Here is a 15965-nt window from a genome sequence, read left to right as displayed (position 1 = left end):
CCCTCTGGGCATTATCTCACTTCATCTCCACGGCTCTGCTGGGAGGTAGCAGTTTAGAAACCAGATCTGTTCGACACAGGGTCCCTCACCCACTGTGGGGACTCCAGGTAGTAGCACCCTGCTGCTACCATTTCTTCATTATCACCATCACCTTCCTCATTCTCATAATTATCTGTTACTTTGCCATGATGCTTGATTATGCTTTATATATCACTTCCTCAAGTATTGACTTATTTGATATCAACTCTAATTGAAAAATAAAAATTAAAAATATGTTGTTATTTCTCCTACCGCTGTCTTTTCAGATAATTACAATGATTGTAATTTTCCACGTGAGGAAACTTAGGACCCAGCAAATTAAGCAGCTTGTCCCCTCCCCCACATCGACCTTCGAGTCTAGAATGCTTTCCTTACAGAACCATAGAGGGAGGGGTTAGGGAAGGGGCGCGTGGCAGGTTCCTTAGATTGTTGCGAGTGGTCACGTGCTCATAACGACTCACTGAGAGCTGCATACCCCACCCCGGCCAGTTCTAGCTCATTAGCTCTTGGGTAGCACTGGGAAGTTTATATCTCAAACGTGTTTCTATCATATCTTGCTATTATTTTTCCTTATCGCTGGGGCTTCCTGGAAGAGGTGGCAGTGGACCCAGATGTGATTTTGACAAGTTGAGATGGAGCGACGGTGTTACAGATGGCGGTAGCAGTGTGGGCAGAGTCACAGAGGCCGAAAGTCCTGAGGAGGGGCTTTGGGGCCAAGCTGGGCAGCCTGCTTGAGCGGCTGCTTCGGGGACGAGAGCACGGACACTGGACGCTGAACTGGAAAGGCGTGTTAGAACCACAGAGCTGGCAGCTTCCAGTGGAACAGCTCAGAGGTTACGTGTTTTAGACACAGGAGCCTGCCGCTGTTTTAGAGGTGGAAGGTCCCTCGGACAGAGCTTCTCTCATCTTTAGGAAGAATCACCTGCCAGCACGAGTTGGCCCAGAGAAGTGGAGGGAAGGGGCTGGGCGCGTGAGCAGGGTCCGCTCCGTGCTGTGGCTGCAGGAAAGCCCGCGCTGGGTGCAGCTCCGGACGCCGTGGGTGCAGGAGGTGTGAGCGCAGGTGCGGCGCTGGCAGAGGCGGTGCCCTGATGCTCTCTGGGTGGGCCCCCTCGCGGGTGATCCGTGAAGGAGTCTGCCTTGGGGAGAGGCTGCCTGTCACACTGCTGTGATCACATCTTCTGATGCTTTTCTTCCTCTGGGCTCCTGCCACCTTCTTGCTGAAAACCTGACGCTTGGGATGTTCGCTGGTCTAGGGGCGTCTCTCGCCCTGCACCTCTCCGACCTGCCTCGTTTCTCCTTTTCTGGATCAGTGTTTTTGGCTTTCCTGCTGTGGGGCCACCTCCTGACTCCAGGCCTTCTTCAGACTTCCTTACCATTGGAGGCATCCATGGAGCATTCACGACGCCATTACGTCAGATCTCCAAACTGGGCAGGAACGTGGAGAGCTGCTGAGACCCCATACGACCCGCGGGAGGTGACTGGACCGTGCGAGGCAGGGTCACCGATGCGCCCCCACCGAACGCGGCATCTCCTTAGCAACTCCGCTCGGTCACGGCCCAGGCCTTTGCCTCCCCTCTTCCCTCGGACCCTTCCTGCCCGTCGTTTGGAGTTCCGGCCCCTCCACTAGCCTTCCCTCTGAACAGAGTTGCCTCGCTGGCGTGGCTTCTGAATTCCGACGACGACTTAGCAGCCATTCCAGTGACTTGAGGGGAAATGCTTTAGTCATCTAGTTAACCGGTGACTCTCTGTGGAATAACCCGGAAGCAAGTGGAGGGGCGTCTGTCTAGATAGACATTCTAGACATTCGGAGCTGTCTGGCTTCCGTCCCCTGAGGCGTGGGGTTGGGAGCTCAGTCCTCTTGCGGTCAGCTCCCCGACCTGGCATTTGTCAGGCAGGATCGGATGGACGCAGAAGCAGACCGCCTTCAGGGCTGGGCTCACTTCTGAAGGTGTCTGTGGTCCCATTTTGAATTTTATCCGATGACGCAAGAAACTCCTTCTGCCCTGGACCTCACCGACCTTGCAGGCTGTGTCCTCAGGTCGGCGGGCATGGATCCAGAGGGTTCTAAATCGGGTCAGCTCTCTCTCTGCAGCTCAGTAGACCACCAAGCTATGTCTTCTCTCCCTGCCATGGCTCCTCTCACCTCCCGCTGTTCCCACTGCGTCTCACGGCTTGGGGACACATGGGTCTCTAAGGGACCATTTATTTACTCAGCCCACACAGGTGTGCTGAGTGCCCACCCGGTGGCAGGCACTGTTCTGGGCCCAGGGGTACACTCTGAACAAAAGCAGGGCCAGCCCCTCTTTTCAGGAGGCTCGCACCCCAGCAGGGGCAGACAGGCCATAAACAAATACACGCAGCAGTGGGATGTCTGGGAGGGACACGGTGACAGAGAGTGCTGTCATGTTCAAGGTGGAGGAGGGACCCCAGCGTGGCTGGAGGAAGGGACGCAGTGGAGGGAAATGAGCCGAGCAGGCAGCGGGGCCGCAGCCTGGACAGAAGGCGTGAGGCCATGGCTTTTGCTCTGAGTCCAGCAGCATGGCAGCGTTTAGCAGAGGCGACTTGACCTGATTGAGGTTTTAAGAATATAATTCTGGCTGCTTTGTGGGGGTGCAGTGACGCGCATGGGCCAGTGTGAAGGAGGGTGACAGTTTGGGGGGCCCAGCATGTGGTTTGGTCATGTGACCATTGAGGGCTGGTCTGCGTGGCCTCCCACTTCACCGCACCCTTCCCTGTGCTGCGGAGCCCACGCAGACGGGGCCACTCAAAATCCTTGGGCTCTTGGGTGGCGGCTCCCCATGGTGCGGGCTCTGGCGCCCTCCGTGAGTCCCTGCTGACCTCACGCGCCGCCCCCTCCCAGGCCTGTAGCCTTCCACCCTGGGTCGCACAGGGGCCTGCCAGCGTCCCACCCCCGTCTGCCTCTGGGCACTTGCCTGCTCTGTTCCCTGCTCCCTGTGTGTCCCACGGGGAAGCTTTCGTTCCTTATTCCTACACTGCCTTGGTGCCGCCTCCTCTGGGAAGTCCTCTCGAGACCTGCGGGCAGGCCCCAGAGTCCTGGAGCCCCGGGCACGGGCTTCCGTCCTGTGGGTTTCAGTGTGTTGTACTTGATCCGCTCATGTCTGCCTTTCTTGGAAATCGAGTCCCTTACGGGCAGAGGCCATGGCCCAGCCCTCGGTGTCCCCAGGGCCTGGCACAGGGCAGAGCTGTGCGTTTGGGCGAATACGGAGGAAAAAGCGGCAGACCGTCTCTCTCACTGACGAGGCTGGTGAGCCTGTTGTGTGTGTGGGACCCGAAGCTCCTCCAGGGACCTTTCCCCCGCACCCAGCCCAGCCCTACGACCCCGGGTCGGGACTGCGCCTACGGAAGGGGCTCTAACAGCCGGTCAGAGCGGCCCCAGCGACCGTGCTGTCCAGGAGTAGGCGCTGTCGAAATGCCTCGTGGCTCATCTTTGTGGTGGAAACTCCGCGGCCAGGGAAGAGAGCGTAGCAGCTCCCCCCACACCCATGCGGGGCGCGTCCAGGGCGAATCGTCATGCGAGCAGAAGGAAAAGCTGTTGATGGACTGAATGACAAGCCACAGTTCGTAAAGAAAAAACGGAAAGAGGCAGAGAATCGAGTGTGTATTGCGGCGTGACATTGCGTGTAGTGCTGCGTCGTGTGTGTGTGCAGAATGGTATTGCGTATTATTTGCGCCGCGATGCGTATTATTATTACGTCGCGTCTTTGATGTGCTGTCGTCTTTGCGTGTGTATGTGCGAATAATGAGTGTGTGTGTGTACACGCACACAAATAACATTCCCTATATGCTGCCTACACATAAAATGCCTCTGGAAAGGGGCGGAGTGGCTGAGGACAGGACGTGAAGATTTTTCTCAGGCGTGCTTTTCTGGTCCTTTTGAATTTGGGGTCACATGTGACCAAAATCATGTAGTAACAGGATCCACAGTTGAACCTCCGCGACCCCAAAGCTTGCCCTTCCCCCCCAGTCCCATACTGCTCCCGTCGGGCATCCCGGGGGACAGTGCGTTCACCGCGGTGAGAGACGAGGACCGGGATTTCCACGGGGACGTGCGTTTGGGCGCCCCGGGTGCTGCCGCCTGCTCACCGTGCTCCTTCTGTGCCCTCAGGGGAAGAAAGGCGAAGCCGGCGCCGCTGGAGTTGCTGGGTCGCCCGGGCCGCAGGTAAGCGCTGCCTTCAGCTTCCCTGTAGCAACGCTGCTTTCTCTGCGGAAGGAGGGGTCACAGGCACTTCCCAGGTTGGTTGGGGTCCCAGATGGCCACCGCATCGAAGCATCAGAGTGCTCAGGGCGTCCTCCGTCCTCCCTCCGTCTCCCCGCTCGTGTGCTGGGGGTGGCCGTTGTCGGCGCTCCTGGAGGCAGACACGGCCAGAGGAGGGCAGACAGGTGATGGCCAGTGTGACGAGAAAGGGGCACAGTGGCGGCACGGGGAGGGGACTCCAGGACAGGTGCCCATGGATGGACAGCCGCCAGGCAGAGGCGGGGAGGAGGGTGTTCCTGGCCTGGGCGCAGCTTTGCAGGGACACGTGGCTGGAGTCGGACACAGGAGTGGACAGGCCTGTGCTGTGGCTGGAGTTCACAGCACCAAGCAGGGAGGCTGGACAGGAGCTCAGAGTCGGAAGGGTCTTGGCCAAAGGGGCAGAACGATCAAAAGGGCCGTCCCGCACTTGGTCAGTCTGACTCCCGACACACCGCGACGCTGGCCGAGCCCCTTCCCTCTCCAGGCCTCAGTTTACCTGTTTCGTAAGTGGTGGGGTTCGTGCCCCCATCTCAGAGGCCTCTGTGCTGGACAGGCGCTGCCTCGCTTCCTGCGTGCCCACCCTCCTTCCCGCCACCCCATCCTTCAGGACTCAGCGCTGATGCTGGAGTAACTTCCTCTGGCCCCACGCTGTGCCCAGCCCACACTCCCCCATGTGATGTCACTGGTGGTCCCTGTGGGCCCCCACAGCCACCCTGCCACATGGGCAGGCTCAGGGTCATTGACCCCATTTCACAGATGAAGGGGGAGACCCCCAGGTGCAGAGACTCGCCCAGGGCTAGACCACCAGCTGCTAATCAGACACCACCCTCACTCCCGGGGTGACCTTGGCCCTAACCTCTCGGTTCCCCTAATGAGTGAGTGCTGTGTCCGTGAGCCCCCACCTTAGTGGGGGCCTGGCAGTCAGACTTCCCGTCATTCTCCCCTCCTCCTGCGTTGCAGCTCACCCCAAACCTTGCCCTCGCCTTCTGGGGACCAGTGGGTTCCTGGGGCAGCGACATGGGTGAGGGGAGCAGTGCACAGCCCTGCCCCGCCTCTACCCGCAGGCTGGGGCACTTTGACCTTGATACTTAACCTTCCGAACTCCCATCTCATCATTTGTTTAAAACGATAATAAAAATGAGGACTGGGCAGTAGTGCAGGTCGGAGAAAGAGCAGGTGGGGCCAGGCGATGAGGTCCCCAGCACGGAGCACAGGCGGGGTGGCCGTCCCTGTTCTCCAGGGAGTGACAGCAAGCAGGTGGGCACTCCAGTCTGGCTCCCCCTGAGCCGCAGCCAGGCCACCGGCTTTAGTGCCCACCTGCCCCTGGACACCTCCATCGCCACGCCCAGATCGCGTGCTGGCAGCCTCGCTGTCCGGCCCACCCCGGAGACATTGCGAGCTGTGCTTCCAAACCGGCTCCCGCCGCCGCTGCCTACGGCGTGCGTGCGTGTGTGCCTGGCGCACAGTGGGGTCAGGAGGGCGCGTGGAGCGAGGGGACAGAACACCAGTCATGAGGCACGGCCCTCTGAACAGTCCACGTTCACCAAGGCATTTTGATGACAGTAGTGAAAAATAGAATGTGTTTTGCATTTGTCTTATTACTTTGCTTTCCAGCAAGCTAAGCTTGTGGGTTTTGTTTTTTTTTAAACTTTACCAGCAGCTCCGTCAAATCACCTTAGGCTACAGTTTTGTTCTGTTCTGCGTTTTTCCCCCAGAACTCTTTGTTTGCTACCTTGGAAAATACAATTCCTTTTTTCATTTAAAATGTTGAAGTCATTTTCATTCAGCGAATCTTCACCGAATGCCAGACACTGAGCTGGATGCTGTAAATATCAGTATATGCTCAGGCTTGCAATGGCGGGGATCTGGCCAGAAATAGGGCACCCCGACACGTTCGGGGACTCAGTGGTTCCGAACCAGGTGATACACGGTTTATCGTATGTCCTGCCCGGCACCCTGGGTCGGCTCCCTACCCGACGGGCACAGAGGTGCGTTCGAGGCAGCGCTGTGATGTGGCTCTCTGCCCTTCTCAAACGCACCCTTCCCGACACGCCCGCACACCCCCCTTCCCTGAGCAGGCACAGCCTTCTGCTCGCCTTCCACGTGTTGGCGCATTTGTTCAATGAGTCAGCGAATCGTCGATTCGGCAAATGTTAAGTGCCCGCCATGTGCCAGCCTCAGCCCCGGGACGTGGCATCCAGGCGGCCCCCACCCGTGCCTGGGGGAGAAGCAGGGAGAGCTGAGTTCTGGGAGAGGGGTCCGCGGCCTCTCGGGGCCCAGAGGGTCGTCCCCACGCTGATGGGAGAGTCAAGGTCAACTGTACTGGCAGAATAAGTCACAGCGCCTTGTGCCCTGACGAGAGCAGGGAGGGAGACACAGCGTTTGTTTCTGTTATCATCAGACGCTCCCTTGAGCGTTCACGTGTGATCGTGACTATTCTGAGAAAAACGAACGCTTATCCCATTTTAAATGTAGAGACTGAGCTCGGGATTTAATTGGTTTCGGCCGTAACTGACGAGTCAGCACCGCAGCCTCCGAGTGTAAGAAGCCCCAGGGCAGCTGGCATCCTATGGGCTGCTTCGTGTGCCTCTTTTTGAAGATGAAAAATTTCACCTGCCAGAATGTTTTAGGATAAATGTGTACATGTGTGACGTCGTAGGAGGTGGCTCCTGTGTCCTGGCAGCCTTTTAGGGAAAATGGAAGTCTGTGTCCAGTTGGTCGAGTGTTTGCATCAGGCAGTGCTGCCGGATGCTGTGTTTGGATGGACAGAAGTCACTTACGTTGGTGGGAACGCAGCCAGGTGAGGGGCTGGCCCAGAAGGCTGGGTGGGCTTTTAGGCCTGGACCTCTTTGTAGAAGCTGGCTGAGGGGCAGGCCATTATGGTTCTGCCCCGGGAGCCACAGTCTGAGGGGAGGGCTCGCAGATTATAAACAGCTTCCCCCAAAACACGGTAGGGAGCTATACAGGGAAGGTGACCGCTGTGTCTGTCTATGCAGATCATTTCCTGCATCTTCACATTCTACGTGACTTTCTAAATCTACACCGACGGGAACGAGGTGGCTATTAGGAATAAATATTTGCCATGCATTTATTAATGATGATTATTTTGATGAGTTATTCACGCATCATTGTAATTACTAATCACAGTAAAGAGCTGTTTGGTTACTGACGAATTGGATCAAATATCATTTCATTAATAATTAGACGGGGTAATTAATAAGTAAAGTCATTACTTAGCTGTTTTCATTAGTAATAAAACAGTCATTATTTTGTTGCTAACGTTTAGATCTATTGACTAATTCGTCACTCAATGATTAGAGTAATTGGTTATTTAGAGATGTTTATTAATGACACAAAGAGGGGAGAGTGAAGTCACACTTGTGGAAGCTGCCCGTGTGGGGGGCTAGTTTGCACCCCTTCACTAATTCAGGGGCCCCCGCCTTTCATGGTAGCTGGGGAGACCGAGGCGCTGAGAGGTGGCGCCCGTCGCCCCAGTCCCTTCGGTGGTATGAGGTGACCCGGCACTTGACCCAGGCCACCTTAAACCAAAGCCGCATCGTCCCGTCTGTGCCTTCATTCCTACTAATGCAGTTTTTAACAGTCACATCGTTTTAGTCTGAGGTAACCTTCTGATTTGTCATCTGTGATTCAAATGCTGAAATAGCAGACAGGGAATTTTGTCCTCGGTCAGAAACCCTGTGAAGATCAAAGGCATAAGCTGCTACCTTAGCTCCCTGAAGAAATGAAGTGACTGGTCTTCTTGGAAGTGGCACTTCATGACTCGGCACCGGTGTCTGGAGGGCGTGCTGTGGGCCCGGCCTGGGCTGGGCCGGGATTTGATAATGCTCCGTCAGCCGTGGTGCCTGCAGGAAATGAACCGAACCCCGCAGGAGGCCAGGCTTCGCGCTCCCAGTCCTGGGCGGAGTTGTTAAACCGTCCGCCTTGTACGTTGTTCAGAGTTTGGGGAGCAGGTCACCGAGACGGTTTGGTTTCCTGTAGAAAGAAGTGGACAGGGAATCTGGGGAAGCCCGTTCACGTCACCAGCCACCTCGGGCATGTGTCCTGCCCATGCCTCGTTCCACCGTGGTCTCGGCTTTGTCCCCTGTGCAATAAGGGGGTTGTGTCTGATGGTCCCTAAGCTCGGGACCCCTCTCTGTATACGCTCTAATGCCGCCGTTACTGGGAGACAGGCCTGCCGTGGGGCCCAAGGAGGCACGGCGTGTAGTCGGGGGGCCATGTCACCCGCTGACTCTACTGCACCTCATGGCCACAGAGCAGTCGCAAGTGCAGAGCCAGCACTGAGGGGCAGTCACGCACCTCCCCGTTCTCAGACGGGCTGCTCACTCGAGCTCGTCTGTGTTGAACTCCCCCACACGCTCTGCACAGCTGCGGGCCGCCCCGTCCTGTGCAGAGGGCGTGGAGGGAGCGCAGGAGAAACTCGTCCACCCCGCCTGCCCCCGCTGCCCGAGTCTCCTGCCACCTGCCTTTGTGCCAGCCTCGCCGCCCTTTCTCTGGCCCCACCGGGAGAAGGGCTGCTCTTTCGTAGCCGATTCCTCCGCTGGGTTTTGGCTTCGGCCCTTCCTTCCTTCTGAAGGACTTCGCGAGCCTTAGGCACCCTTTGCAGAGGGTCACCCCCAGCCTACGCACGCGACACACCTTAAAAATAATAACTCACTCGGCCCTCTGTCCCTTCCAGCTCCCGCCTGACTTCTCTGTTCCCGTCACACCAGAACCTTTCAGAGGTCGTCCCTGCTGTCAGGCTCGGCCTCCCCACGGCCTCGCACGTCCCTGGGGCTCATCCAAGTCTGCTTCCTCTCCACGCGCCCCTGGAACAGCCCCCTTCCGGGCAGGGACGCCCCACGGCTTCCCGAGGGAGGAGGCCCTTCCTCAGCCCCCTCCAGTCCACCTGTCTGCCAGGCGATCGTCCTTCCTTCACAGCATGCGTCCTCCAGGCACCTGGGAGCAGACGCCTGGAGAGGCTTCCCCTGCGCTCCGGCTGTCGTGTCTGGGTCGGCTTTGCCGTCTGTCCCAGCTGTACCCCCGCTCCAGAAATAGGCCAGGGCAGGATGCGAGGGCTCCCACGGGCCTGTCTCATGGGCTCGCGCGGGGCCCCGGCTGGGCGTCCTCCATGGGTTGTGACGCGCAGACCTCAGCCCCCAGCACAGACCCCGCAGCTCGCCTGGGAGCCGCACACCCACCCAACCGAGCATTCCCCGAGGGACCACTGGTGTCCCCATCTTCTCCAGGTGGGCTCGTCCCGATGTGGTCCCCACCCAGAACCCAGCCTGGGATTTAGCCCCGCCTCTGACACCGTGCCCTGCTTTACCCAGCGGGCACTGAGGGTTTTATTTATCCTGCTAGACTGCAGCCTCCTGGAGGGGTGGGCAGGGCCCTGGAGGTCCCAGTGGGACCCAGGAGGTGCCAGTGAGCATCGTCTGGAGGAGGGGTCTCCGTCTCTCACGTCCTGGGTCTCCGGGAGTCACGTCTCCAGGGACCCCGAGACATTGCAGGGGCCTTTGCTGTAAGGACCGAAGGCCACGTCTGCTCATTGTCCCCACTCCCCATGAAGGCCTCTGTGGGGCCACCAATACCCTGTCATATCCTGACACCTTGTTTTCCATCCGAGGCTCCTGCGCTTCCCGACTCACCTTCGCTTCTCACTCATGAACATGCTGCACGTCTGTGACAGATGAGACGTGTGCCTCAGCCTGATCTCCTGAGGCCTCCTTGGGGACTGGAGCGTTCTCACACACAGGCTGGGACAGGACGGAGGTGGCCGTGTAGCCGGGACAGTTGGGGTGCAGTGCACAAGGCTTCTCCCGCAGCTCCTTTCCGTGGAAAGCAGGGCAGAGTGCTCCGACCCCATCAGGCAGGCACGCCCGTGGCCCGGGGAACACCGTGCACAGCTGAACTTTGGAGACGAGACTCACGATGCCCGTCTGGGCCTCGCTGGGAGTCACTGGGGACCTTGACATGGCCCGTGTGGGCCCCGTTGTCAGCGCGTTCTCCTCCATCCAGGGTCAACATGCGGCATGCCCAGACCCTGTGCCTCTCCAGTTGTCACCCTCTGAGGGTGACACCTGTTGGCAGTTCGTCCACCTTAGAGATTGAGACCGTCATAGACTGCAAACCCGAACACCTTAATTGTCCACAGATACGCTTTATGTGGTTGCGCAGCTGTTTTTTGTTGTGTTGTTTAATTCTCAAAATAGTTGCCAAGTTGGATTTTTTTAAATGGAAGAATATGCCTGAAAATGTAGATTTCCCAGTTACCTCTGGGAAGTGTCAGCAGCTTGAGCTTTCCGGGGTGTCCTGGTCCCCTCAGGCACTGCTCCTGTCCCACAGCCGCCCGAGGCCGTGCCAGAAGCATCGCGCGTCACCAGAACGAGGCCTACTCTGCACGAGGTGTCTGGTCACCTGGAGGAGGCTGGTCACAGCCTTCCGGGAAGTGACCGTCAGAACCTTGCGAGGCCAAGCGGCCACTTCAGGCAGAGCTTCTGTCACCGCCATGTGTCTCTGCGTGGCTGTCAGGGTCCAGAGAGCACCGGAGGGCAGTCGCGTCCTGACTGCTGTCCCCCTCCATGGGTTCCTTACTTGGCTTTGCATTGGAAAGGAGGCTGGAGGCCACTGGCTTGTCCCCTTTGTGTGGCCCCCACCGGAAGCAGTTTCCAGACTCCTGAAAAGCTGGTGCCGCGTGCTCCCAGCTTCTCCCGCTGGTCGTAAGTGGGCGCTGCACTTAGGTCTAATTGCCCCGTGGGATTGTGCTCTCCCCACTGAGCCTGCAGCCGCAGACCGGAGGATAGTTATTAGCCCCTGACTGTGAGCATAGCAACCAGCCAGGTGCTGCGGGCCCTGGAGGGGGACCCTGACATCTTCCAGCCCCCGTGGAGCCCCAGGGTCTCGTCCCACTTAATACACACATGGCCTTCTAGGAAAGCGCTGTTCAAGGGGAGGGGGCTGCGGCAGGAGTGGGTGAGTCCCGTGTCCCCATCTGTGCAGACGCTTCGCAGGGTGGAGTCGTAGGGTAGGTGGGGAAGGTGGGGGATCAGGGACACTGCACGTGCACGCCAGCTTTGTCTAGTATCGGTTCATTTTCCTCCAAGTTCCAGTTCTTTGTCTGTGAAATGGGCGGGACCCCCTCACGGGGTCAGCGTGAACTGACGTGCAGAGTGGACGCTGAACGGGGGGGCTGCTCTCCTCACCTTCTGCGTCTGTTTTCTGCTTCTTTCGTGGGTCCCTTGAATCCTGTGTTTGTCGTATTAGCTGCACTGATGGCAGTTAGGCCGGAGCACGGAGATGGTCAAGGCGGGCGAGTCTCAGACCAGGCGGCCCTCCAGAATTACCTGGGGAGTGTTTCCTAAGTCACCGACCCCTCGGACTTATCCCAAACCTGTATCTCAGAGACCAAACAAGGGGCCTGTGTGCCTGTATTTACTACGCGCTCTCCAGGTGATTCTGCAGGAGCCCGGCTGTCCAGGATACACTGGACATGATGGCTGTGTGACCTCAGGAGGGGCCCTGACACTGTCTGGGCCTCAGTTTCCATTATTGTCAGATAGGGAAGTTTCATTTCCGGTAGGTGAGGACTTGTGTCTGTCTCCTGGAACAAGCAAACAGCAGCAGCCGCCTGCAGGGGTGTTTGCAAGACAAGAAGGAGGACGGGGAGGCAAGGTCAAGGGGATGAGCTGGCCAGGGGGCCAGCTCCCGGGAACAACCACTTTGTAACAGCGCAAGACACTCAGGGGCCACGGGCATCCCGGAAATGTAAGGAGGGAGGATGAGGAACTGCACCCAAATTGCTGGCGAGGAGCGTGCTGCCCGGGGTGGGCAGGGGCCTCGGGTGAGCTCTGGGTTTGAGGGTGCCGTGAGCACCTCTGAGGTCACCTTGGAGTAAAAGCAGATCTCCCAGACTCACCTGTAAGGGCAGGTCCTGTGTCACCGGCGTGGCTGTTGCTTTGCCACGAGGGGTGAACAGAGCTAAGTGGGAGCAGCATGGGGGAGGGGACGGCTGAGTGACAGCAGAGGCGAGGCCAAGGCTTCTGTGGTGCCGTTCCCCCGTCCTCACATTGTGGGGGACCAGCCCAGGCCACCGTCCAGCTCTGCCTGGCTCCTCAGTGCTCTAGCTCCAAGCAGGTATCTCCCAACAAAGGTAGATGGGGACCCCCACAGACCCACCAGGACTGAGCGAGCTGCAGAGAAAGCGGGGTCCAGATCCCACCAAGAAGTCACGTTCAGCGAACAGCCCCCTTCTGTGTCGATCGTCGACTCCCAGGGGCCCCGGAGGGAGAAAAGGGAACTGTCTGCACACGGGCAGCCTCTGGCATTTCCTAGAGTCTGTCGCCCTCTAGTGGCGCCATGGTGGTGGTGGTGTCTGCGTGCACAGCTTTCTGCTCAGTTATGGAGAGCCAGCCGGCTCTCCACATGTGGAGCCCTGGGGTTGTCGCTGGCTGAGATGCAGAGGACCATAATCCCACTGGCCTTGAGCATGGGGGAGGGTGGGTCCGTGCCTTCTGGGGAACTGGGGACAATTTCAGAGGTGGAGACGTCTGAGAACGGAGGAGGCGAGAGAGGGAGGGAGGGAGTCGTATCTGGGGAGAAAGCGGAGCAGACGGGGCTGGAGGTACAGAGGTGGTCTTCCCTGGCCACGGGCGGAGCGGGGGAGGAGCGAGGTCCTTCGCCTCGACTAATGTGACTAATGTTTGGGCGCTGCTGTTCCAGAAGACCTTTGAGAGATGGGCTAACCTGCTGACACACACACGTGCACACACACACACACAAACGTGTATCCGTTTTAGAGGCTCAGGTAGTTAAAGACACAGCAGAATAGACAGCGTAACAGTTATGTTCCCGTCACGCAAATGTGATACATGTTAACATTTTGTCAATTGCCTTCGGATCTTTTCTCTTTTGTTCTTGCTTAAAAAATAAGGCATCGCAAATAAAGCTGAAGCCCCACCCGTCACTGTCCCCTCCCCTCTTTTCCGGAAGGACAGCGCCACCAGGAGGCTGCTCCGTGCGTGTTTGTGACCCGCTCTGTGCTTCCCTTGCAGGGACCACCTGGCGTGCCGGGACCCCCTGGACCCAGAGGCCCCCCGGTAAGTCTGGCTTCGCTCCTCTTGCTGGGCCCTTCGAGGGCCGCTGCATGGCCTGTGGGAGCATCTTCGTGCCGCCACCTGTTTGCTGTTTGTCCAAGGCCAGAGCATGAACGAGGACGGCACCCGCAGCCACCCCGGGCCTCTGCGCTCTCCGGCCCGCGAGCCCCTTAGATGAGAAGTGTCGCTGGGTCACATAGCACGTTGCTTGGCTGCTCTAGGCACGTGGAAGAGGCGTGTTAGTCTGGGATTGTCTGTTCCAGCGCCTTTTAGGGGTTCGCGGTTTGCTCCGAGGCACCAGAGGGCTAGGGTAGGCCTCCCCCACTTCAGGGGCAGCTGAGCAGGTTCTGCCCTAGGCCGAGGGGCAGGGGCAGGGAGCCAGGCAGTCGTTCCCCAGAGGGTGGGGTCCCCCTGGCCCACCAGGGAAGAGTGTGACGGTGGCCCCGACCGTAGCCTAGATAAGCCCTGGAAAGGCGGTGGGAGGAGGGACCTGTGAGGAGGTCACACTGACAGGGCTGCATGCCCCCTTTGCAGGGTTTGCCTGGAGAGATCGGCTTCCCCGGAAAGCCTGGGCCGCCCGGGCAGGCGGTGAGTGTCCTGGCGTCTGCCCCTCCTCTCTCCCCTGTCACTTATTGCTCTGTGTCCACTCAGCCGGGCCCTTCCAGCCAGGGCTGCCCCCCAGAGCGGGGGACTCCGTGCCCTTCCCTCCGTGTCATCAGGGACCGGCGTCCCCATGCTCAGCACGGCCTCTTCCTTCCGTGGTACCCTGCACCTGCTGTTTCCTGGGATGTGTCCCCACACGCCCTTGCTCTCGTCACCCAAAGGCACGTTCTGAAGTCCTTGGCTGTTTCAAGTGTGACTTCTTGTTTGTAAGGGATGCTGGCGGAGGGCGGCAGGAATGATGGGCGTGGGGACGTGGCAGAGCCTTCCCGTGTCACTCTGACGTGTCTCCTCACTCCTGAAGTGGGGGGTGCTGGGCTCGGGGGCCTCCTGTTTCTTTTAGGTCCCGAGGGTGGGCTCAGCAGTGTGTCCGCTCGCAGTGAGTGCGCGAAGCTGCCCTTTTGTCCTGTGTCCTGTCGCTCTTCGGGGCGGGATAGTAGGTGTGTTCTGTGAGCCTGAGGCCACGTGGCCGTGACGGACCATCAGAGACCTGCCGGTGGCCCTCACGGAGGCCTCGGTTCCACTGGGAGGGACTAGTTGTCTCTGGCGGGGCCAGCGGGTGGGGAAGGCTGGGGGAACCTAGGGAGCCCAGAGCACCGGAGGGGGGTCCAGTCACAGGAGAAGGGGTGACAGGTGAGTCTGACTGTATAGCACACAGCAGTTGTGCCCCTGGTCAGTGGACTGTGGATCCGTCGGTGGCTGTAGATCGAGACACCCAGGAGACAGGGCAGCGAAGCGGGCGTGCGGCAGCCTGAGCAGTCAGATCCTGAAGGGCTCCGGGCGGAAACTGAGAGTCGTGATGTACCCCGTCGGGTGGACTGACCCCGGAACCCCTGGTCACCCGCAGTGTTACCAACAAGCGTTTAGTCTGAAAGCTTAAGCACGCCTGATCCGAAGCTTAGTCTCATCCCATCTGTTGGGTTCGTCACAAAGACTGTGTTAGTGTGAACGTTCAGAGGGTGTGCGGGTGTTGAGGACAGGGGAGAAGGCAGTCAGAGCGTTTCTGGGTCGCGGGGGGTCATGGCCCCGAGGGTCCGAAGCACTGCCCTGGCTTTAGTGTCGTTGTCCATCAGAAGTGGGCTGCCCTGACCGTGACCCCAGACGCGCCCCGCCCCCACCCTTCTGGGCCTTGCCGCCCAGACCCCTGCTGGGGTGAGGGGACGCTCCTTCCCCTGGCCACCAGCCCAGGCCAGAGGCACAGGGCGATACGCGTCCTAAATGGGTGGCAGGGGCTCTCTGCACAGAATTACTGGGTTTATAAAAAAATCCCAGCTTTGGAAGAGCACTCACATCTGCCGAAGCCGTAGCGTGTGAGCTGTCGTTTGCGGGGATGGGATTTCCCTGTGTCTGTCACGGGGAGGCTGTCGCTTCAGGCACAGAACAGCAGAAGAGAGGTGACTCTGGGGGAGTGGAAGGAGCAGAGGTGCAGCCGAGACGCCTGCGTTTCGACCCGCGGGTCCCCGTTACTGGCCGTGGGACCTAGAGCGAGTCACTCAGCTCGTGTCCCGTCACGTGCAAACAGCTGCAGTGACACCGGTGCCATGTCCTAAGAAGGCACCTGGGACTGGACAGTGGGACACGGAGCTGGTCAGTGCCATCACTGGAGGAAGGGGCGGACTGGGTTCATGCCAAACCAGCAGGCTGACGTGTGCAGTTGTGAAGGGCGGTCGTGAGGGAGGGTGGCAGAGGGCAAGGAGAACGTGCTGGCGGAGAGGATGGGGGGCCGGGGCCGGGTGGCTCCACCTCCCAGGGGCCTTGTGGAGACGAGGTAGTAATGGGGCCAGGTTCAGCGGCCGTCCTGCCCCCTGCTGCCACCACGTGTGTCCAGGGTGCTGGAACCCAGGCCTCGTCCAGAGCGGGTGAGGGGAGAGCGCAGTCCCACAGAGACCGCGGAGCCGCGGGGAAGGCGGGGAGCCCGG

The 15965-nt window shown here is 59.2% G+C and overlaps 1 protein-coding gene across 1 annotated transcript in view; it reads left to right on the top strand.

Moving 5' to 3' along the window:
- Positions 1 to 15965, top strand: part of COL22A1 (collagen type XXII alpha 1 chain) — a 186233-nt gene that overhangs the window by 86178 nt on the left and 84090 nt on the right. The window contains exons 22-25 of the mRNA XM_039846211.1: positions 4166 to 4219; positions 9186 to 9194; positions 13345 to 13389; positions 13921 to 13974. Coding sequence (XP_039702145.1) covers positions 4166 to 4219; positions 9186 to 9194; positions 13345 to 13389; positions 13921 to 13974 — 162 coding nt within the window. The remainder of the gene's footprint in view (positions 1 to 4165; positions 4220 to 9185; positions 9195 to 13344; positions 13390 to 13920; positions 13975 to 15965) is intronic.

This window comes from Pteropus medius, unplaced genomic scaffold (assembly GCF_902729225.1).
Source record: "Pteropus medius unplaced genomic scaffold, Ma_sr-lr_union100, whole genome shotgun sequence".
NCBI classification, from domain to species: domain Eukaryota; kingdom Metazoa; phylum Chordata; class Mammalia; order Chiroptera; family Pteropodidae; genus Pteropus; species Pteropus medius.
Note: the sequence above shows the minus strand (reverse complement) of the source record. Positions and strands in the feature narration are given on the sequence as shown.